The sequence below is a fragment of the Maylandia zebra genome, linkage group LG15 (genome assembly GCF_041146795.1).
Source record: "Maylandia zebra isolate NMK-2024a linkage group LG15, Mzebra_GT3a, whole genome shotgun sequence".
In the NCBI taxonomy this organism is placed as follows: Eukaryota; Metazoa; Chordata; class Actinopteri; order Cichliformes; family Cichlidae; genus Maylandia; species Maylandia zebra.
In genome coordinates, this window is record NC_135181.1 from 16,976,329 (window position 1) to 17,000,204 (window position 23,876).

The 23,876-nt window shown below is 40.3% G+C and overlaps 1 protein-coding gene across 3 annotated transcripts in view; it reads right to left on the reverse strand.

Annotated features, from left to right (window-relative positions):
* Positions 1 to 23,876, reverse strand: part of sipa1l1 (signal-induced proliferation-associated 1 like 1) — a 101,671-nt gene that overhangs the window by 16,574 nt on the left and 61,221 nt on the right. For 2 of the 3 annotated variants that reach the window (XM_024805132.2, XM_024805133.2), the window contains exons 3-14: positions 19,872 to 19,997; positions 17,718 to 19,234; positions 17,250 to 17,472; positions 16,721 to 16,851; positions 13,806 to 13,994; positions 12,838 to 13,012; positions 11,517 to 11,620; positions 11,014 to 11,171; positions 3,865 to 4,444; positions 1,840 to 1,938; positions 765 to 940; positions 189 to 476 (exon numbers count right to left, since the gene is read on the reverse strand). In XM_024805132.2, the coding sequence (XP_024660900.1) occupies positions 189 to 476; positions 765 to 940; positions 1,840 to 1,938; positions 3,865 to 4,444; positions 11,014 to 11,171; positions 11,517 to 11,620; positions 12,838 to 13,012; positions 13,806 to 13,994; positions 16,721 to 16,851; positions 17,250 to 17,472; positions 17,718 to 19,106 (3,512 nt within the window). In that variant the 5' untranslated portion in view covers positions 19,107 to 19,234; positions 19,872 to 19,997. The remainder of the gene's footprint in view (positions 1 to 188; positions 477 to 764; positions 941 to 1,839; positions 1,939 to 3,864; positions 4,445 to 11,013; positions 11,172 to 11,516; positions 11,621 to 12,837; positions 13,013 to 13,805; positions 13,995 to 16,720; positions 16,852 to 17,249; positions 17,473 to 17,717; positions 19,235 to 19,871; positions 19,998 to 23,876) is intronic. The other variant, XM_076874023.1, reaches the window with a different exon arrangement.

Consider the following 23,876-nt stretch of genomic DNA (forward strand, 5'->3'; position numbering starts at 1 on the left):
ATAAATAAAACCTATTACCCAGGAAAATATGGACTGTAATACAACTGATCAGTTAAACAGCTGGAGGATTCTGGCTTTCGCAGCACATATTTTCCAGTTTGCTCTCTCTTTAGCAAACCTTTCCCAGTCTCCTTCAACATAATACGGTTTTTCAATCATACATACTTAAAGAGCCAACAAGCTCTAACCTCTTGGTGTCTAGAGGTCGTCCATCGCTGCTAACGCTCCGCGGGATGACACCACCCCTCTCCAGCCTCTCGGCTGACAGCGTCTTTCCCACTGAGCTACCGAGGCTGATGGCTCGGTTGGGTGTGTGGGGCTGTGGCGAGGCAGTCAGAGATTGCTGAGGGCTGCTTGATGTCCTCTGCCACTTGTTATTGTTGCTGCGGAAGGGGAATTTGTACTCAAAGGAACCGCTGTCGCTGCTGCTGCCCTTGTACTCTGACACAGGCACCCGATAGAGCTCTGAACAGCCCCTGTGGAGGGAAAGAAAAGAAGTTTAGTTCACATGTGTCTGTGTGGAAGAAGGGCTTGCATATTGCATAACCCATATTGAAAAGGGTTGGCATAACATTCAGGACTTCAGGACTTAGGACAACAATATTGGTCACCTCTGGCTCCAAAGACACAAAATTTGAGGGCCAAAACACCAAACTCAAGGTTTCAAGTTTGGACACAAACCAACATGTGACATCAAAGTGGCTACATGCAACTTCTATGAAAAGTCTATGACACACACATAATTTTCTTTCTTTTCCACTTACCTGCGTGGAGTGGCGTCATCATGTGGCGGGATGATAACAACGCGCACTGTCACCGAAGTCCGCAAGAGGTCAATCATCTGCTCGTGGGTCAGAGTTGCAACAGCAACCTTGCAGATTTCCACCAAACGACTTCCCTGCCGCAGTCCTGCCTGCCAAGCGTAGCCGTATGGCTCCACCTAAAAATAAAGTTACAAAAAGTAAAAATGCCAGAATATTTTCTTCATCTTCAGTAATCCCTGATTTTGACCTCCTGCAGGGGAATCTTTGCAGATCCTTTGATATTGTTGCCCGCATTTATGCCTGTGTGCTCATGTCTCAGTGTTTTATATGCAGCCTTAGCTGACAGAAAAGAAAAATAGAATGCTGGGATTTTTTTCCTTTTGTGGGTACCCACTTTTTTTCTCTCTCTCTTGCACACTCCCTCATATCCATCCCAATAGTTTCAGCAATCTCATTCCAGGAAATTGCTGTTATTTCTGAATCATTATATTGATGCTATGATTATGAGGTGATGATTGCTATTATTTCACTCATAAAACAAAAACTGCATCGGAGAAGTAAGCAGAAATGCACAAGAGGAATCGATGATGCTGAACAGGCCAGTCACAGTAGTTGTGGGCTGTATCAATTCCATGTGTAGTTAGATTTTTGGGGAGGTGCACGTCGGGTTACACAGTATATTACAGCGTATATATCACGCTAAAGAATTTATTTTTTAAATAAAGCATAAAAACTGAACAACTTGGTGTTTCATACTGCTGGACAAGCACATCTGTGTGCATTAAACTATTAAATTATACAACATCGCTTTGGTAAAATACTCATTGTCACTAAAAATAAAGGTGTATTTGAATCTCAAGTTGTCTGAGAAAGGAAATGTGTGCAAACATCTGTTGCATGACAACAACAAGTTGCTATGTTGGGATGCAAATCATCTCCCTGGGGCTGCTTCATCACCAGCAAACATTTTACGCCTACAAATTAGGAGCTTCTCAAACCGCGCATAAGCAAGTGTTCTCCCCGAATGCGCTTCACAGTTCTCAGACACACATTTTCATTGTGAATGGACAAGTACCTCAGCTACGATGCCTTCGTAGTTCACGTGGAAGCCGAGCTGTCCCAGGCCATTTCGACGAAGCGTCATCTCTGATGTCTCACAGCCTTTAGTCAGGAACTGGATATAGAGAAGGGCAGAGAGGTGCACAAAGTGGATGTGAGCCATTAAAGGACAGGAACGACTGGAGGACAGAAGCTAAAGCAAAGAACCAAACATCCCCCGGGGTGTATTTTGGTTCAACATAAATAAGTCATTATTTGGAAAAAGCTTTGCAGGATATTTGAAATACTCGAATAATGGACTTCCACTTAAGAAGCAGTTTTAAACAACCTGCGTGATCCTTAGGATGTTTATTTGCATGAATAAAAACAAGCATTCATATATACAAACTTGTTAAACAACAAGAATAAAAGCAGGTTTGTCTCCTGCTGTATGAGAACAACTGGGTAAACTTCTGGGTCACTGTTTTCATTTGGCGGTGAAGAACTAAAATCAGTTACGGAAAAGTGAAAATACAAGAGTTTGGATCCCATAATACTCTAAAGGTCAACTAATAAGTTGATAAAATATGTGGTAATACTAATCCTTATTCCCAACAAACTTATCCTGTTGTGGTCAGTCACAGCCCTTCTGTTGATGTGCCTGGTGGCTTCAGGGTGCCTCTCAGTTCTCTATCTGAACAGCGTATTAGGAAAAATCTCTGCAGAAGTCAAACTTCCCAAGAAAGTGTGAATAAATCATGATGCAGACTGGCACCTGACAGGAATTGTTATTTTGCCCTCTGATGTTTCTGAACGTGTGTGTGGGAGAGGAAGCGAGCACAAGAAAAAAAAAAAAGGGGGGGGGGAGAAGGAAAAATAGAAAACAAGAAGAAGAAAAAATAGGGGGATAGGAGAAAGAGAGAGGGAGACAAAGAGAGGGAGAGTAGAAGAGATTGGCTCCAAAAAGCAGCTGGCCCGAGGCCACTTCCCTTCCACGGTCTGGCACTGAGGTAGTCCAAGCGATTGAAGATTAAAGACAGATGCATAAAATGCAACATGTGATCAGCTTCTGAGTCCCGAGCCAAGTAACGAAGTGCAAGTGTTCAAATATGTTTGTATGCATGTGTGCAAATGAAAGATGTCAAATTCAACCCAGGCTACAGAAACACATCACATATGTTCGCATGCAAACACACACACACAGTTTTAAGGCAGATAGAGTCTGAGGAAATGAATGTATTCTAAAGCATTGATGATTACATAAGAAAACACCTTTTTTCCTCCGACCAGTTTCCATGGAAACAGCTAAGGACGAACTAGCATCACTTCACTGTATGTGTAGGTGTATGAGCCATTAAGGAGTATTTGTCCAGTGGTGTTTCTGAAACTCCCTCAATAAGCAGAGACCAGTAATGAGACAGCAGCATGTGGATGCAGAAATGTTGTCATTCTGGCAGACTGACAGCCGACACTGAATAGTAAGCGAGACTGTGAGTGGGCCAGGTAACTGATCAATGGCAGCCAGCGGCGTTTTTTCCATTGGTTGGGTTTCTCAGTACAGTTCTACTATTAATATGAATAAATAATTCTGCCATCTTCAGGACTTCCAACAAACACAAAGAGCGTGGTTAACATTGCAAGCATGAGCGGTGTCCAAAAGGGACACAACAATATTTGTCTTGACGTTCGAAAAACAAATCGCAGTTTATCTTGGCGCATAAACCAATTAACCTAATTTAATTTAGAATACGTAGCTCTTGGGCATGAGAGCAGAGGGCAGAAGACGGAAAAAATTGTTAATGGATGACTCATTGTGAAAGGGTAACAAACAAATACTTGTTCATTACCACTGAGAGGAAGGTTGAAAACCTAATTATATTTTCAGCTATCATTTATAATAATAATGATGTCGGCTTCCTTCTTGGCCAGGTCACTCATGAAAATAAAAGTTATTTTTAATTTCAATAAAATCCAGAACACAGACTGCAACTCCCTCCATCGACTGTTGTTTATACCAACAAGCACCATTCTTATGTGTATTGTATTTTGTGTGTGTTCTAACCTCTAGACGTTTGACCACCTCTTTGAAGTCTTCTGTATTATTACTGATACTCCTCAGAGACACGCTTTCACCCCGCTCGTAGAAAATCTTCAAAGACGCGGGGCTGCTAAGCGTCCAGCCAATCACATCCTTAGTGGCACAGTTAAACACCACAGCCTTGGCCTCCTGGTCCAACAGGATTAAAAAGTCGTTGGAAATGGCCAGCAGGGCCTCCATTTCTCCTCCACTCCCATGATCCTCAGCATGGACTGGCCAAGTCACCGCCCCAAGACTGCGCAGCTCTGCTCCTTCATATGGCCGGGTCTTCTCTTTCTTTTTGTGGGCAAGCGAGATGAAAGGGAACTTCCCAGAGGGGTCAATCGGGGTGTTGGTGGTGTGCCGCTCAGCCAGGTCGCGCAGATACTCCTGCCGCGTTCGGGTGGCCATGGCTCGGAACTTGTGTGATTTGTGGGCAGCATTTTCCGCATTGATGACCTTGGCCAGCAGGAAGTCCCGGAACACCGATGACTTGGGGAACGTCACACCCTCTGGGATAGGGGGGCCGAAAGAGGGTACGTCTTTGGAGCGGGTGACGGCCACACTACAACAATGGGAGAAGAAAAGAACAGATAAAAAAAATAAAAAATAAAACTCCAGGCCAAGAACTGGGCCAATTTAGAGTCTGTGTTTTATTCAGACATCAGATTATTTTACTTTAAATGAAAACAATATGTCCCATGAAAAGCTTGAACTCTTTGCCATTTTAGACTAGTCAGATTTAAAAGCAACAAACTGCAACAAAGCTATCTCTCTTTCATTTGTTGTTGTGATGTTGAAATGGAGAAGTTTAGAGTAAAGCTATAAAAGCAGAAATGTATAATTTCTTTATTCCTTTTGTTTAGTTTCTTATTATTGATACACTTTAGTGTCCTTACAGGCCATTTTAAAATGATTTTTATAGTTTTTATAGAATTTTGTGACTTCTTATCGGGTTGTCGAGTCACCTGTGAAATACTGAATGCCTCTAACCTGCATGAAAGGTGTAAATAAAACCTCATTTCAATCAAGAAGCTGTGTGATTGCGTTTTTTCCCTACACCTCCTCCCCCCTCCTTCCTTCCTCCTTTCATTATTAAGTCCCTGGAATGGCCATCTGAGGATACTTGCTCTCTCTGGTATGTCAGGAACTCAGCTGAGCAGCCATGAAAAGCAAGGAAAGATGGGGAGGATGAGGGGAGACTGCTATTTTAAATCTGCTGTCCAAAGCCACAGAAAACACAGTGTGAGACACAAAAGGAATATGTGGCTAAGAAAGGAAGAAAAGAAGTCTGTGCAGGGGAAACATCAGGAAATTATTGCATACTGGCGAAAGTTTTAAAAAACTATTTTTAAAATGTCTGAGAGTGAAACAGTTCTCTAAACAGTCTACAGAGCTCTGTGGCTGCACGCTGGCCACCTGTCCTCGTCTCAACCTCTTCATAACCAAATGTGCTCAATCACAGGTGATAATTGCCAGCTGACAAGAGTAGCTGTAGAAATGGGAGCTCTCATCCCACACACACTTCCCCGCTGACATGCGTCAACATACATGCTGACACCAGGATTAATAGCTTTGTCTAATTAGCGATACCTGTGCCACCCACATCTTTCTAAACATACCTCAGAGGCACCCTATCTTCATGGGTGACATGGGGTGTTCAATTAACCTAACCATCATATCGTTGACACCTCATCTCCCATGTTTGCAACATGGAAAGGTGGGCCCTGAGGTAAGAGAAGAAGCATTGTTTTCTAGACAGAATTGCCTTTGAGAATGAACACAAGCTATTATTGTGCAAGGCTGGCAAGTGCATCCTGGGAATACTCACAGGAATTCCAGTGCCATTTTTCTACAAATAGGGACGGGGCCTTTATCTGCCTCAAGTTCAGAAGAGAAAAGTCCCTCGTATGAGAAAGAGTGAATTAGAAATAATTAAATGTTACTACTTAATTCAACATATTTTAGCAGACATATCATCTGTGCCAAAAAGGAGATCACCATCAGCGCATCAACCCAGCATGCCCACGTTGTCACAGCTTCTCTAATCTAACTTGAAGGTCAACCACACCCTGCCCATCAACAGAGAGCATGTTTTTAATTCAATACAGGTATTGATAAAAACAAAAAACAAAAAACCCAGAGTAAATAAAAATGTCTCCATTTCCTTCCTGCCATTTGTGCTGAAATCAACAAGGAGAAGGAAAGCAGGTAGCGTGTACATGCGTAGGTGTCAGGGCATGCAAACGTGTTAACATCAAAGACCCTTCTGCTGTTAGCGGTTTAGCAGTTTTCACTCTTTTAACTGTGTATATTTTCAATATGGCCCTTACAATGGAGGGAAAATTACATCACACTGTTAGTTCACAGCTTGACTTGTTTAACATGATCACAGGATTTTTTTCCACATTTATTTAAAAAAAACAAACAAAAAAAAACAAAACAAAAAACGAATAAATGGCTCTGACTAAAGACATAATTCCCCTGTAATTAAACGGAATTTAAATTATTTTATTTGAAATTACAATATTTATATATTTACCTACAACTACTTTGAAGGTAGGCAGATTAGAAAAAGGGGTTAATGAGCAAAATAATTATACTCTAAGCAAATAAAATGTTGCGTTAATAATTTCTTTTGAGTAATGTTTAATTTCATGGTAATGTTGAAAATGTGTTGTAATTTTTGGAGCGCACGTATTATGGAGTGGATTAATATTGCTTTTTTCACATCTTTATTTAATATTCATTATGTCAATAAGTATGTTGGATATTCTATTATTCAAGCTTTATTTTTATTTTACCAACATAAATGTGATAAGAAATGTTATCCCCTTTACCAACTTAAAAATAAATAAATGCCATTAAAATCTGCAAACCTGTGTGACCTTATAATGACAGCACCCTTTAAAAATCACTGTTTTAAACTGTTCAAACAAGTGCACAGTGTCTCTTTCCCTGTAAAATACCTGGAAGTTAGGGAAAGTTTAGCCACTACTGTCCACAGCACACACTCCAAAAAGTACAGTGCACTTGCAATGTAAGCTGGGAAAATACTATTCATTTTGCCACAAAGTTACCAAGAAATTACATAGTTACTTACTTATGGACTTTCATGAAATTACCTACAAAATAATTTATGTGTCCTTTCCTGCAATATGCCGAAGGTTATTAAATAAACTTAGTTACATGTAAATACTTACATTTATTTACAGACAACTTAAATTAATTTAAAGTATAATACGACTTGTTACCTCCCATTCTACTGTGTACACCTTTAAGTATTTGTAGGTAAATTTAACTACATGTAATTTGAAATAAAATTCCATTAATTTAAATTTAATTAATTTAAGTTCTTTTTAAAATAACATCTTAAAAAAATATATATTGTGTCCAGTTAAAATTAGAAGTCTTCCTAATTCTGATGTCTCTCTATTGAAGGATTAAAATAAACATAAAGTGAAGCAGTAAAGAGTTTAAGATATAAAGTGGCATTACATGAAAGTATTTTGCCCTGTAGCATCCTTATTAAAACTGTTACTAGCATATAATCCAACTCTGAAAAAAATAATAACATCAAATCTGATGAGAGACTGGCAGCAGCATAGCTCTATTAGCCAGGGCTTCTGTCGATAACAAATGAACCATGCCGGGTATTTGAGAGTGGGGTAGCTAAAGTGATTATACGATGGGAGAACAAATGGTTACAATAAAATGTGACCTTTTATTCTTATTCTTCTCCATCACTACAGCATCACTCAATGCATTATATTGGAGCTCTAAAAGCACTTGTACTGATCTCAAACACCTGTGAGTCAGTCAACCAAAGACCTGTGACTCATGCAGGACAGAGGAAAGTGATGGCGAGAGGTAGGTAGAGGTATGAAAGCAAGAGGAAAAGACTGAAAGAGCATTAAGAAATAATGAATGTGGAGGGGGGGGGGAATAAGGAGAAGGAACGAGAAAAGCAAGTGAGGAAGACAGAGAGGAAAAGGAGTGTTGGGGAATTGCTGCACTGTGAGGCTGCTATGTGATCTCTATGGCAGGAGGTTTGGTAAAAGAAATGAAAGAGCACATTCCTGTGGCTTTCACTGATTTGTGGTCTTATAAATATCCAATGTGTGGGCAGTTCTGCTCTTCCAGTATCTATGACCTGCTGCCCACTGAGCCAGGCCAAGAAAAAGAACATGTCAATACCTGATGGAGTGCGAGATTGTGAGAGTGTGGATATGGGGAAGGTATACATTATGTTTTTGTCTACTTTAGGCAACTAATATTCAAAGCAAGGACTATTTTTGTTATCTAAAAGTTTTGAGGTTTTGTTTATGTAGTGACTTTTTAGCTAAGAGCCATGCAAAGAGTTTAAAAGAATTCAAATTTGTGGGGATAAAACCTTTTTGAGAAATTCTAACCGTTTTATGCGTTTTATGAAAACCTTTTTTCGCATTCCAAAGCCATTACATCACAATGTGATTGGTCAGCTGCAATTTCCAACAGTCCAGGATGGCAACATTATGCTGACGCAAGAACAACATTGTTAAGGTGCAGATGAATTTACCATTGAAGAGGAAATAAGTAACCACACTAGTAGTTTCCAAATGGAGTGCTGAGACATATCGAAGAGCCATTCAGGCAGCTCCTGCATGTGCGACATATCAAAGTTTACGCTCGACTGTGAGGATGAAAACAAAAGCTGCGAGTTGTGGAATGAATCATTTTATTGTGTCGATCATAACACAACTACGGACCACCACCTAAAGACGAGAGGAAACAATATCTAACAGGAAACTATCTGATGGCTGCCAGCCTCATGGCTCCAGCTGTGGCATGAATGTCAACAGCCTCAGTGAGCGTGCAACATCTGTCAGGAGAAGATGATGCACTTGAGAAACTGTGCCTTCTTCAAAGGGTGAATCAAAATGCGCCGTTACAAACATTCAGTCCGCTCATTGGACAGATGTGTCTGGGGCGGGAGCAACAAAAGTAAATACAGGAAGAAGGTGTTTTGTTCTGGACTATTGGAGAACACGAGCAGTCACCCATCCATGCTGACTGTTACACATCTATAGTAACTTACCGCATCCCAGAATGCAAAGCATACGTGGCTACGGGAAGTTTTTAGCTCAAACTCGCAACGTCAGATCACGTTCAAACTGTGGTGTGAAAACAAGTATCAGGATTTCTGTTATGTGCACACATAATACTGGTCAAGCCCCATCAGTTATGTGCCTTAAGTCTTATTCCTTAGAAGCAAGATATTAAAAAAAACGAGGGGTGATTCAAGATTTTTGCACTGTACTGTAAATACACTTGTGCCCACTTGACCTTAAGCCATGTAGGAAAGAGACCATTTTTCACACCTTTAAAATAAACTGTTACTCGAGCACTTAAGTATCGCACTTCTCCAGTGAGGACGCATCATTTCTCTGCAGCTGTATTTTACAGAGGCTTTCAGCCTTGAAGACATCTGTAGATTTCTGCATTATTTTTTTTCACAGAGTGAACTCAAATTACCTAATTTCTTGATTACAGTGAAAATGCCAGTAGAATCCTTTAAAGGAAATCCTCCATCAGTTTTCAGTTACGCGTACAGTATCGCTTTCGGCAGCACTCTAATGCCTTTAGCTCATACACTAGGTCTTATAACAAACTCAGTTTGGGTTGCAGCCATCAAAATATCATTATTTGAGAGTAGCCTATTTTGTATTAACACGCAATTACATTTAACTGTACAAGATACTAGCAGCATTAGAGCAGTGAACAGAAAACACATCCTGGTTTACATTAAATGGGGTTACACACTATTTTATTGTACTTTGCTCTATTCATATCAAACAAAAGAAATTGTTTTTTTACACTTCCACTAAGAGCAGACATTGAGCGAGCAGAATAGTTATGTTTTGATCTCTAAATGCTTGAAAGCAGGTGCAAGGCCAGGTGAACCCAGAATTTTCCCACTTTCAAAATGACAAATTGAACAGAACAGTGAAGTAGTTCAATACCAAGTGTGTATGCCCCCGTCTTCATAAACCTTAAGAAAACAAACCAAAGCTTCAAAGCATTTAGGTCACCTTTGCTTAATATCTTATGACTCAGTCAATTTCCTGTGGTGACTATGAATCATAATTTATTTTTGAAAGCTGATGTTTCACCTTTATATGGTGTGCAGAAAACTCCTTTACACTTCAAAAAACTTAACTTGCGTTTGTGAGTCGCATAAGGCACATGTCAATAGTACTTGCTCTTCTTCTATTCAATTCATTATTGGCTGCTTTGTGTTTGTGTATGTGTGGTGCTGTTGTTTAGTAGTGAAGTAGCCCCATGGGGGACAATTAAGTCCTCACACAATGTGCTCTGACAGCAATTAAAACAGCCATTAGTGGAAGAGGGAGGCAGAGTCCTAGAGAGCAAGATAAAAGAGAATGACAGAAAACGAGATAAAAAGACAGAGCCAGGAATGAGCTAAATGAAATGCCCTTCAAATCTGAACAGCGCTGAACACGAAAGACTGCAAAGGCAGAATATAAATAATTACTTAAAAGTTATTTCAGACTTGTACATTGTATTTAATATTACACCCTCTCACAGCGGGGAAATAAATCGCGAGTCGTAGAGAGGGCTCTCAACACTCTCGGCCTACTCCATGATGAAACTGCAAAGGCAACGAGAGCCGTACAACAATCTGAGCAGAAGGATGAGAGCATTATTGTTTTTGCTGTGATGAAAAGTGAATCATAAATCACATGCAAGTCCTCAAATGCAGTATTTTTCCAGACATTTTGAAAAAGCAGGTAAAGCACTGGCCTTAGATAACCTCTAATGTAATGAAAAGACATAGAAGGGAATGTTCCAACTGACCTCTACAGCCCTTATTTTTTAGTTCAGTGTGTAGTTTTTCAACTCACCTTCCTTAACTATCACATTTTGACACTGTATTACTTTGAATAATGCCAGTCTGGACGTAACCTCTCCAGGTTCAAGTAGACTGATTCTCTTTGACTTGACCAAGTCTACATTACAGCATCAAACCGGTTATTTTTGCACTGTTTAGGCTTCAAATGGGGCACAGGTTGAAAAGTAGTATGCAGCATTTTATTTACACGCAGTTTATTCTGGTGTACTCTTGAATCTCACCTGTAGGAGGTGTTTTCGGAGCAAGGGTTATGCGCTCGCACAATCACAAAGACGTGCTGAAAGTGTGAGCGGATGTTTTTAGGAGTGAAGGGGAGCGCCCCGGGTTCCTGGAACACAATCGTGACGATATCATTCCCAATATGTCGCTTCCGCAGCAACTGGAAAACATTTTCAAAGAGAGAAGCTAAAGTTAAAACATAATTAAGTAGACATCTAGAGGAAAAAACAACAACACTTGAGCCACTGTTGTTTCGGCCTTTAAGGGTCGCCACAGTGAATTATCTGCCTCTATCTGACACCATCCTCTAGCATCCTCCTCTGTCTTACCAAACCTCTGCATGTCCTCCTTGACTACATCTATATACACAAAGAACAGGATCATGTTAACTCTAAAAATGTGCATAGCATGGATTACTACTTTCTCTAATGAAAAGCCACAACTTGCTGGTGGATCCAAAGGTATTTTAGTGTATCCAAGCTCTGAGCCCTGTAAATTAACATACCTGTTGCTTATTGTTGGGTGTGTATGGCAGCATGGTGGATACGTGGAACATGATCTCATAATCCTTGTAAGTAGTATACAACGAGTGGGTGCCAGTTGAGTCAGCTGAGAAGGAGAAAACTGCACGTAAATGTCTCATACTTCAGGAAAATACACCATGACAGGTTTGTTCAAGTACCCTAAAACTTTCTTCCCGCATGCTTGTCTCTACTATATGCTGTTCAGACGGCCCTAAAACACGCTCACTTCTTTACAGTCAGGGAGCCACTGCACTACCTCACTAGGCTGTTGATGTTTTCCATTTAGAGAGCCAAACAGTCACAAGGTATTTAAAGGCCGTACTTAAACAGCTACATTACCTCAATTAATTACATGCATTCATTAAGGAGGGCGTTGCATGGCTGTATTTAATTTGCTAGAGGCTACACATCCTGCAAAAATTGATTGGGGCAGTTTTTGTCTCACAGGGTATTGGGCAATGGCTTAGTTCATGCAGGGATAATATGGATAACATAATATCATACACAGGCTTGGAAATGTCACAGAGGTAGCAAAAATAAAGTGGACATCAATTCTGTTTGGAACAAACACAGGTGGTCTGGCAAAGGAGAAGGGCACAACCACAGAGGATCAATATCAGTGTCCAAAAGAAAATACAGTAATCTGAAACTAAAGGCCATCTGTCAAATGTCTGAAGAAACATCTGAGGAAACTTAAGAATCGGTGAACGAAGACAAGGAAGTGAGGGGGATTTAATGGGACTGGAGTTGAAAACGGGGGGAACAGGATCAGAAATTTTTAAAACATGTATTCCATCTGCTCATAATTAAATGTTTTGAAAACTGCAAGAAATTTAGGTGCCAAAGGCAAGGAAATTAAATCAAGTTAAATGCTATAATAACTTACAACCTCAACAATTAATTTCACTTCTTACATTACATACCTTCATCCTAATAAAAAGTGTAATAAACATTTTATAAGGAAACAATGTATTTAGTACTAGTGCAGTACCAGTCCTTTAACATGTGAATGAGATCTAATGTGATTATCACAATGCAAGTTGAGGCACTGAACCCATGTGTGTATACACATAATCTAAAAGACTCTGACGACCCCCTGCATGCTCCAATCCATCAAATACTTGCTGGGCAACTGAACTCAGCACTTTTTGATCAATGTGAATGTCTATTTCGTGCGTGCCAATTTACTAATTTACTACCTGCTGTGCTGGATTAGACAGGATCAATGTCAGCGTAAGATCAAATATAAAGGTTCCCTCACACCCTCACTGGCACTTCGCAGTTTTTTGCAAATGTACATACTCTTTGTGTCCAGCTGAGCTCGATACTTGGTGAAGCCTTTAAGACGAACCCTCTCGCCCAGCAGATGGAGGAACTCCTCTAGTGCAGGCCCAGCCGCTTCGTTGTTGTACATCTCCTCTTCGCTACTCTGACCCGCCATGCAGTACATCACCCCCACCTTTCGCTGAAAGCTCAGCTGCGGAGAGAACAAACATTATTCCAATGAAAAGGGGAGAAACAAATGGAGATTACTGTGTGGAAGTCATGTCAGAGTAACCATGTTGACATTTGAGGCAGGACTCATGTTGACATTTTAAGAATAACCGTGGGTTGTTCTGTAGTGATTTTGTGCCATTTTCCTAAGAAATCATGTTGACATTTTCAGAGGATTCAGCTTCTGATAACTGTATCAGCTTTTGAGAGAGAGAGAGAGAGAGAGAGAGAGAGAGAGAGAGAGAGAGAGAGAGAGAGAGAGAGAGAGAGAGTGTGTGTGTGTGTGTGTGTGTGTGTGTGTGTGTGTATGTATGTATATATAATTTTTTTAAGGGTTATGTTGTGTGTGCATGCATCGACACAGCATGCATATAAACAGTTTCTTCAGATAAATTCCACATAACGGTCTTTGGGAGTAAATAAAGAGATACAGCAAAAATAAATAAAAAGAATTTAGTTCAACAATGATACATCCCCTTCACAGAAAAACACCCACACACTAAAAAAATTCATGAAATGCCAAATGACAATCGTTTGCTTTGCATAGTCAATAGTACAGGTTACCAGCTGCAAAAGTTCTTTGGCTCAAAGACCGATCGAATGCATGCACGAAAGGATCGCACTCTATTCAGCGGATGCCATGTCTGCATGACACTGTCTTTTCACTAAATGGAAAGCAGTAATCAAATGTGCTCAAAGGAATTAATCAAGCAGATTCATCCGGCCCATCATAACCCACAATCAAACCTCAAGACGTGCTCGCTGCATCTCCTTACCCCCTGCTCGTCCAGCTTCATCAGCTGCTCAGTGACCTTGGGTGTGTTGAGTGCCAGGCGTAAGCAGTGAACATTGAGCTCAGGCACGAGGTACTCCAGCACTTCTTTGAGGGGCAGGCCTCGACCTAGACCATGCTTGGACGTCGAAGGTACAGCATCTTCCAGGATGGAACCGCGCAGAGTATTCAGCTGGAGACCACCCATAATGCAGGAAAAGAACAACAAAAACACAATTGCAGGGGTCAAAGCCATTATGATTTTCACTTAAAAGAACAACAACAACAAAAAAAAAAAAAAAAAAAAAAAAAAAAAAAAAAAAAAAAACCCTAATACTCCATCCATCAATCTTCTTCCACTTATCCAGTTCACGGTTGTTGGAGCCTATTCTAGCCGATCAATGTCAGTATCGAATCAAACCATCAAAAATATCAAGATTTCCATTTTAACTTACTTAAAAAGGAAAAATGGAGTTTAACATGGTTCTAATACGGCGCACGAAACTCACAGAAGCATGAGTTTATAGCTGTTGCTAATTTCTAACCCTTGCTTTTAAATTCAATTACATAAAAGCACAATGCACTATAAATAGAAAACTACAATATGGCACAACCATTTGTTAATATTTAAGAAAGAAACAAGCTTTATTGGTCAGACACATGATCACATAGAGTACAACATGCAGTGAAATGTGTCGTGTCCGAGCTGTGAACAGGCTGCAGGCGTAGCCGCACCATTCCAGGGCTTGGTGTTTGGCATGGGGGGGCCTAGCCAGGACCTTTACTGGATACTGGAAGGGAATCGAACTTGCTACTTCCGCTCCAAAGGGGTGTGGTCTTACCGTAACACTATCCAGCTTAACTATTTGGTCACAGTTTTAGCAACCCTTTCACTTCTCCTGCTGATGGTGCAGATTAAATCATTTTCATGCTTTGTGCAGTTTTACACTACTTCCACAGCTAATGGAGATTTGATTGGTCTATTGGTATTCATCACAGAATATTCAATGATTGAAATGAAATTCACTTTGATTTGGCTAAAACTGAATTGATTTCCACTTATCCCTCAATATGGGAGCATATTAACCTCTTTAGGTATCATATTTAAATATATCAAGTTAAAATGTGAAAGCTTTAATGCGCAGCATTTATGTTAGAAATTAAATGCATAGCGGGAAAATATGTAATATCGAGACACTGTTTGACTGCAATTCTATCTCTGTGCCAAAAGACTGTGCTTTGTGTTTTTCATAGCTCTCCATAACCTGCTCGTCTTGAAGCAGGCAGCACTCAAGCAAGAGATTAAAAAAAAGAAAAAAAGAAGAAGAGTTAAATAAAGAACACCTAGGTTCAAAGAGAAAGCTGATAGTTTTAATCTTTTGCTTATCCAGCCTGTTAATGCAAATAAACTTGCTTCATAGCACACCCGTCAGATCGAGTCCAGATTAGTTACTGGTTAGATAATTCTTCTCTTGGCTCTTCCTTCCTGCTCCACGCAGAGTGTTTGTTCTTTGTAACAGGCAACAAAACAACAACATGACTAGCTATCCAGCCCTCTGTAGAATACTAGTAACTCTATTTTGGGAAAACTGGAAGGAAGCCTGTGATGAGGCCTTAATCTATGCAATTAAATTCAGTTTAGGATCACACATGAAATTAATCTTTTTCCACAAAATCTAAAAACAGATATTTTTTCCCACTCTCTGTTGGTACAGGGAAAGCAAAATGCAGAAAAGTGTCTGGCTAAGGGAGAAAATAAAATAAATAAATAAATAAAATAAATAGAGTGGCGATTTTGCTGCTGTAGCTTTCAGTGTGAATACTAAGGCTTCGGGGTAAAAAAAGCTCAACGAGGACATCCATGAATAAATCAGGAAGACTGTTGAAAGTCCAGAATCTGAATATCTACTATCAACTAACAGCTGTTAGTCAGTAGTGGTCCCATGCCACTTGTGTGTTTTTGCCTTCACGTGGTGTTTGGAAAGTCCAGAATTGCTGCCAGCGCACTCAGTACTAAACAAACCAAAGAAGAAAAGCACTTTAAACTTATCATGGGCAGTATTAAAAGGACAGTCGTCCTCTTTGGTCCCTGGACTTTTGTCTTCAACATTAGTGCAACCCACTCACTCCCACGCAGGCACACAAATATATCTAAACCTGTGAAGCTCCCTGCTCTGAAAATAGCAATTAGAGAAGAGACTGAGAGGCAAGAGAAGGAAAGAAAAATAGAGGAAAACATAGCACAGTAGGTCGTGCGTCATCCCAAGAGATTGCAAGGGCTATTACTCATGGCACGCTTTAATAGAAAAGCAATGCTTTACCTTCTTCACTCAAATACCCCAGGTGCTATTTTAGTGTCGTTGAGCTGCAAAATGGCACAGCTCAGCCCTTCAAAGATGAAGGCTGACAAAGATGGTGGGTGGGTGTTCAGCTCAGCGAATAAGGACGTGCATCTATGGTTCTACTGTGTCTACTGATGGCAACAAGGGCTAGAGGGATTCACGAAAAAGTTGAGAATTTGGACTAAACAAATGGGAGGAAACTATAAAGATCAAATGGGCAGTAATTTAAGGTGGTATCAAGGAGCGGAGGCGGTAGCATCCTGAGCTGTATGCGACAGCCTTGAGCTGAAGCTTTTATAATGTCTCCCCCCAAATGGCTTCATCAATAAGCAGGGAGCAGTTCTTATATGTCAACTCCTACACAGTTTGAACTCATAAAAGCATTTCAGGAAGATCACTCAGGAGAGCATACTAAATACTGACAGATATATTCACATGAACTTTCACAGTGGGAATAGCTAGAAAAGCTACAAGCTTACCCTGGTGAATGAAAACATAATTAAAAAAATAATAATTATATAACAAAATCGTGAACACGTCAGACAGATGGCACACTATTTGTCAGAATGTATGTTACCTCACTCGTTCTGAAAATGACCCTGTAGTTGTACTGCTGTCCATGGTCTTTGTGTTCCTCCAGCTTCTCCCTTCTCAGACTCACCGCCACAGGGCCCAGATTCTCATCTACCCCCAGGTAATTCCAGTGCTCTAAGGGTGAAAAGTATTGGGATTTCAGATGCAGACATAAATTGATGACAGAGGACAGGAGAGATAAAACTACAGAAAGGAAGAAAACCTGAGCAATTATTCCACTATGTGTATTGCAGCTGAGTTATATCAACTATTAAAACTTTACAGAACGTTCGCAACATTACTAATGACTCTTTGCTGGTTCCCAGGTTTTCTCACGTGTAATGCAGAATGAAGTACAACTTCTGCACCTTGTCTAATTAGTGTCTAAAACACTACAAATTGTATTTTTTCTGCCAATACAGTCCACAGCATTTGCTCTAAGACTAGAAACGTTCAGTAAGACAAATTGAAAAGCACCCACTAAAGTTTAAGAACTACAAATCAAAAAAGCCCAAACTATCCAATTTTCTCACCTCTGAGATAAAAGTACTTTCGGTAGTAATAGGCACCAAGGTCAACATGTTCCACAATGTATCGTTTGGACCTGTCGGCATGTTGACTAGGCCCGTCCTTGGAAGCCTCCAACACAGCCACACCTGCATTGGTAAAATGGGTAGTGAGGGTGGCATCCAAAGGGCCTTCTTCTGTACTGCCAGAGGAATTGCTTGAGCTCCCACCGCTTCCTATGCTTCCCTGCTGGAAGATTAATAAAAAGGAAAGGTAAAGCCAGCAAGCTGTAAACCACATCATCATATTTTTATCTTTACATCTTAAATATGCAGAAATCTGAGCGCTTTTCAGTGCGTTTTCAAAATACACATCTGCAGACTGCAGCATCAATATTAAAACAGCAGAACCCGAGAAACCGTTTTATATATTAAAATGCATTGCAATATTTGCATATATCTAAGAAAATATAATGACTACTCAAGCAGACCTACCTGTTTAACAGGAGAAATGTTCCTTTCCCCCTCTCCACCAATCTCATTCCTGAAACAAGGGCAGCTGAGAACCAAATCATTGCTCTTATCATCGCCAGGGTCGGTACCGCCTCCTGTCCCCTCCTTGCTTAGCTCTTCTTGGGAGCCACAAGGTGACCCATACACTCCACTCTGATTAGACGAAAGAGAGGACGAGGCCGAAGCAGAGGCGGCAGCTGCAGCGGAGGCACCAGTAGTGGTGTTTTTGCGTTTGGCTCCAGATTGCCGACTTTGAATCGCCTCATTGAGGTCAAAGAGTAGAGACTGAACATCAAAATGGGCAAATCCCTTTTGGCATGCCCAGGGTTTGGGAGGTGGTCCACTCTCATCCCCTTTCCCACCATCTTCAGCATCCGAGCCAGCCCTTGATGTGTCACCCTCCACCTTTACACTGCGCAGCTTACGGAAGATCGACTCTCCACCTGTTTCTGACTTTGACCTTCTCTTCAAATGCTTCTCTCGTTCCTTTAGCCGACTGGCAGGACTACCTCTGGCTGGACCTAAAGGTCCATCTGGCAGATCCAGAGCAGCCTGTTTTATGGGAGCAACAGTAAGGAGTTCTGTTAGCCTTTCTGGAGCTGGGCTTCGCTGATCCGGGGCCTCAGCGGACTGGTATCCCTTTAGCATATCAAAGAAGCTCTCTCCTGACACACCATGCTTGTCTATAGATGAAGTGCTGCCATATTCCCGGTGCATGGGTGTCCACCCGGAGAACGACCAGCCCTCGTTTCCATCCCCGTCGAGCTCACTGATAGTTATATCACTGTTACTGCGTTGGCGGATGCGTCTCATGCCCTTGCGAGGGGAACCCAGATAGCCATCCGGTGACAGGAAGCGATTGTCCTTTCCCTTGCTTTGCATCTTGCTCTTTAGTGTGTTGTGGATGTTGCGCAGCATGGATGAGTCCTGTGGGCTTATCAGGTGACCCAGCTTGGCTGACAGATTGCTATGGGCTGTGACGGCTGACACCCCCCCTCCTCCACTCCCACCACTCCCTCCTCCACCACCTCCTCCCCCTCTTTCAAGTCTTTCTCTATCTCCACTTCCTGACCCTGAAGAGCTAGTGGTGTTGGTAGAGCTGGGTGAGTCTGTTTCCACAGTGATGTGCCAAACACCCCCTCCTCCCCCATCTTTTCTTGGTGGCCAGTCAGCTACACGAGCCCGAACCCCCATCTTTGGGACACCAGGGTTGGTGCCCGTGGTTGAAGAAGAAGAGATGTGGGCGCTCTCACTGCGAGGTGGTGGTGCCCCTCCATTAGGCAGTCGCAGACGACGAGTGTAGAACTCATCGGTAGCCGACACCGAGCCCCCAACTGAGCGCTCTGTTTGAGAGCGCTTCAGACTGGTCATGACGGAGTCGGGAAATGGTGTTGGGAGATGGGAGGGAAAGGTAAGGATGGGGTGCTAATGAGATTAGATTCGGGTCAACATAACGGCCACTGAGTGAAGTGATTCAAGAGGCTAAGGGACATTTAGTGCTGTGGAAACAGAAAAGGAAAAGTAAACAGGAAAAATTCAATATTTTCTTTAGTAATATAATAGTTATTGTAGACCAATATTTAATAACTATAGTAGTATAGTTATCATAGTTGTTAAAGCTTAAGAACCAATGGAAAAATAGCTGAGTTTGAATTTTACAGGTCAAACACTGAGCCTTCAAAAGGTTTAATTAAAAATTGCAATATACATATTAAATTCAACACTTATCAATAGTTGCATCGCAATACTTGGGACATTAAGAGAAAGTTCACCAAAAAATCGAATTTATATTTTATACAAGGTGCATACAATGGAACTAAATGAGAATTGCCTTACAGCAGCATTGGATTTCTGAAAACATAACCCAAAAAAAAAAAAAAAAAAAATGGTCCCAAACAGAGAACTACATAAATTAAAAAAAAAAAAAAAATCATTGTAGGAACCCAGAGAGTCCATCTCTTTGGGGGGATTTTGGACACCATTACAGTCATGAAAAGCCTGTCATGTCTGGAGACGATATGCCCAATGGTCAGCTTACACGAAGACAATCTAGAAGGATAAATGGCGCTAATGATTTTAAGCATTAAAAAAAAAAAAAAAAAAGGGGGGGGGGGGGGGGGGGGGGGTATTTTGTACCTCTACAGTAGTGAGTCTTGATGAAGAGAAATTAGTTGATGGCCAACTTTTATTGTTGAAGACTCTTACAAGCAGTCTGCTTAGGAATCAGGTGACAGGGGACTCTTTCTATCTGGAACTCGGCAACTGAGAAGAACAGTAGAGAGAGAGAACAGAAAGCAAAGACAGAAGGAAACCGAAGACAAGTCAGATTACAAGGCAAATTACATTCAGTGCTACATACTCTTTAGTATTACATTTCTTTCAGATACTCTACTGCAGTAGTAAAGAAATAGGAAACTATGGTATTTTTGTGAAATTTTGAGATCCTCATATACAGCATACAGAATATACTCTAGGGTTTAGAGTCTATCCATTTTTACTGCAGTGTCAAAGATTAGATCCCCTGTTATTTAATTAACAGCTACGTGAGAGCCTAGTAATTTTACACATCAAGCCCAGTCTGCTATCTAGTCATAGGGAGTATCTCACAGCCTGTAAAGTTGAGAATGAAGTCTCCTCAGGCTCTTTAGAGTACATTAACCAGCAAAACCCTTTTTCCAAAATTGGAGCTTCTTAGCTTAGACTTTTCAATGTGTTCTAAAACTAGCAGGGTATTCAACAGCAAAAGTCTTTAAAAAAAATGCTATATTTAAAAATATCTTTAAAATATTTTTTCCCCCTTTCTCTTTATGCAATTGTGGATGCCCAATATTAACATGACAAATATTAAAAACATTTAAAAAAAAAGCTTAAGCTTCAGCCTGCTCTAAAGTAAACTCCTCTTACTTCAGACAGTTTTTTTCCTTCTCTTGTATACTCATTATGTTATAGATCAGCAGGATTAATATGGCCATGTCCACCGCAGAGCTCTGGCTCATTGATAGTGGCAGGCAATCAGGACAAAGTTAGGTAAAGTTAGATTGTTTGGCAAAATGAATGAACTTGGGTGCTGGACCAAGTTGCAGTGCAAGGCAAGTAAACAGTTTTTTTTTTAAAATGTGGATCATGCAAAAGTACTCTACTAGACATTATTAGGTTAACAAAATATCTATTAGATAACTAGAGCCACTTAAGTACCTTAAGGATGGAGATTAAAGTAATACAGCAGGAAAAAAAAACCCTCACAGGATGCCACAGTAAGGATGGGCAGCTCATTTAGTCAGTCAAACACAATGTGGCAGTAATTGCTTTACAGCACTATTCACAAGTTTAACAAGGACCAGTATGTGCTCGTCTACTGGTGGGTCCATAATAATGCACCACTTCTCCCTTTCAGACCACATTCTGAATCACCATGGTGATACAGAGTTTTGTACGGTGCATGTTTTAGTAAGTGTGTGTGCGTGTGAGAGAAAGAAGAGTGGGTATTGATCGCTTCACACAGAACTCGCTGTGAGCAGTTTTAACTGGGAAAACCACAACAATAGGTGTAACAGAGTTGTTGAGCGTTTTGAGTGTAATCTTTAATGTAAGTGGAACAAACACTGTGGATCGCTAACATGATTCATGGTTATGTCACAAATTTCTCCATGTCTTTAAAACGGAAACCATCTACGTGGTTCAGCTCCAAGTAGAAATTAAGATCTTTTTAATATCATCTGTAACCTAACTCTGATCTGAAAAAGATCTATGGTGCTTTGGTGTACTACAGAATCTGCTCAGTTTCCCAATGCTCACTGAACACCAAATTCTCTTTCATTTCACTTAAGCATATGTGTGTTTGAGCACAAGTATCTATTTCCCTTACACACATAATGAGGAGCCAAACACTAAGGGAACATTTTGGATTTCCTAAAGAGGCCTCTCTATTTTCTGCAGATTGTTTTGGGACAAAAAAAAAAGAAAGAAAAAAACAATTCTCAATTGTCTTGTCTCCATTGGTGCATTAGTACAACTGTTTTCAAAGGGGTTACAATGATTTGCAAATCACCGCGTTTTACTTTTATTCATTTTTTCCAGAAACTCATTAGTAGAACAGATATACAATCATCTTGGGTGCTTTATAAACAGTTTCAAATGTCTCAAAACAGAGCGAACTGTGAAACTGAAAGAACATGAATATAGATGAACCTCCTGCGAGCGATTTTCTTCTATGCCAGCAAAAGCTTGTCAAACTTTTTACTTCATTGGAAATATCAAAAATCAGTACGACGCTGGCATACTTTCAACCCACTGTAGACCAACATCGATTGGTTCAACTTTTTCCCCACTCGAGGCTCCTTTAATTAAACTCAAATGAACAGATATTCTCCCATTAACCAAAGCAGAAGAAGGGGCTGAGTAACTGTAAGACTGTTTCCCAATATTCAGACACATTTTGGTCCTATTACAGAATAAACTGGCCATTGCGGCTCTGTTTGCAGTACAGTAATCCCTGCAGTACTTCAATTGTCATTCCAAAATAGGAGATCTCTCGCTTCTGTTGTAGACTGTCTGACTGATAAAGGCCCTTGTGAATGAGGACACTGCTTGCACAATAACACCCAATCCTGAGGCTCATTACAAAAGTATGTGGATACAAGTTGATAACATTACTGACCTTGAAGCTAATCATAACAGGCTTCTTCTACCAAATAAGAACAAATTTCAATTTCTTCTTATCCAAATTAATGCAAACAAGAGAACAAGTGGATGTTCTAATCCACAAGCTGCTTAATTTGCACAAAATCCGCTGGGTTGATATTAGGCTAAAAATATTTTTTATAATTTTCTCATTTATATACAAATCTTGTTGACAACTGTTTTACATGTTCTGTTGTTACACAAAATCTGATTATGAATAGTTCTCCACCACACTCCTGCTTATTTTTGATCATTTCTGCAGAACATATCCTGGGTAAATAGTCCCATTATCCATTTGGCTGTGCAGAGGTAAAAACAAAGCACACATGCTGGTATTTTGAACATATTCAATCATTCAAATCAGCACTGTCACATCAGCTATCACCATCAAAAACAGCACATTTGTTTTTACCTCCCGTTCCACAAAGTCTGCTATGAACCAGTGTCGTCTCCAAGATACTACCACTCAAAAACTGTATTTAGTATTTAGTATTTATTTATTTATTGTCATTGTCAAGAACAATGAAATTGCGTTTGGGGCTTCCATACAACCCAAAAAAAAGAAGAAAATAATAAATACCCCTTAAAACCCAAGTGTACATATTTAACCCAGTGTGACTCCAATGCAATAAGACAATCCTTAGCAATAATGTTCGTAGAAATTCCCGAATAACTAGCTGCAGAGTGCCCTTCACTTATTCCACAGAGGATTGCGTAGTACTTTTAATAAAATAAATAAATAAAATAAAAAAAACGAGTTGGATAGTACGTGGAGAAAAAAAAAAAACAGTGAAAGAGTTTCAGAACTGAGCAAACAGGAAGAGGATTAAACTGTATGCTTGGCTGGAAGACTGGCAATTCAAAATGAATGAATGTGGCGTTGCACGCATCTATGCAGCCACTGAGGACCAATTATACTGACAGATACTCAGTAACCTTTAGCAGTGTCTAAATGAGGTCGATTCCTGAGGTAAATGCGCAGCATCCTTGGCCCAGTGAATGTAATGGCTGCTGATGTTATCTGTTGGCCCAGCTGGCAGGAAACTTATTTCAACAGAGGGACTTATTTACTTCTTACAAATGATAGTGGCTGGGACCCCAAGCACATTATCACACAGTGAAAGCGGATGTGTAATATCATATCAAGCACTTGATTGAAAAGATAAAAATCTAGAGATTTACACGAGAGCAAGTTCAATTCTCTACAGTGGGAATTTTGCACACAAAAAAACGAACCCAAAAATAAAATTGAAAAAAAAAAAAAAAACATGATTTTTAATTTGACTGTTGTGCATTTGCAGATGTCTTACAGCTTAGTCACTGTAAATTTCCATAGTAGGAATCATTACAATGGCTAGTACTTTGTTGTACATACAGACATATAAATGTGTCGAGACGTACTTGGAAAAATGTAAACTAACTGCAATACTGCAGATTTACTATGTATTATAATAAATCAGA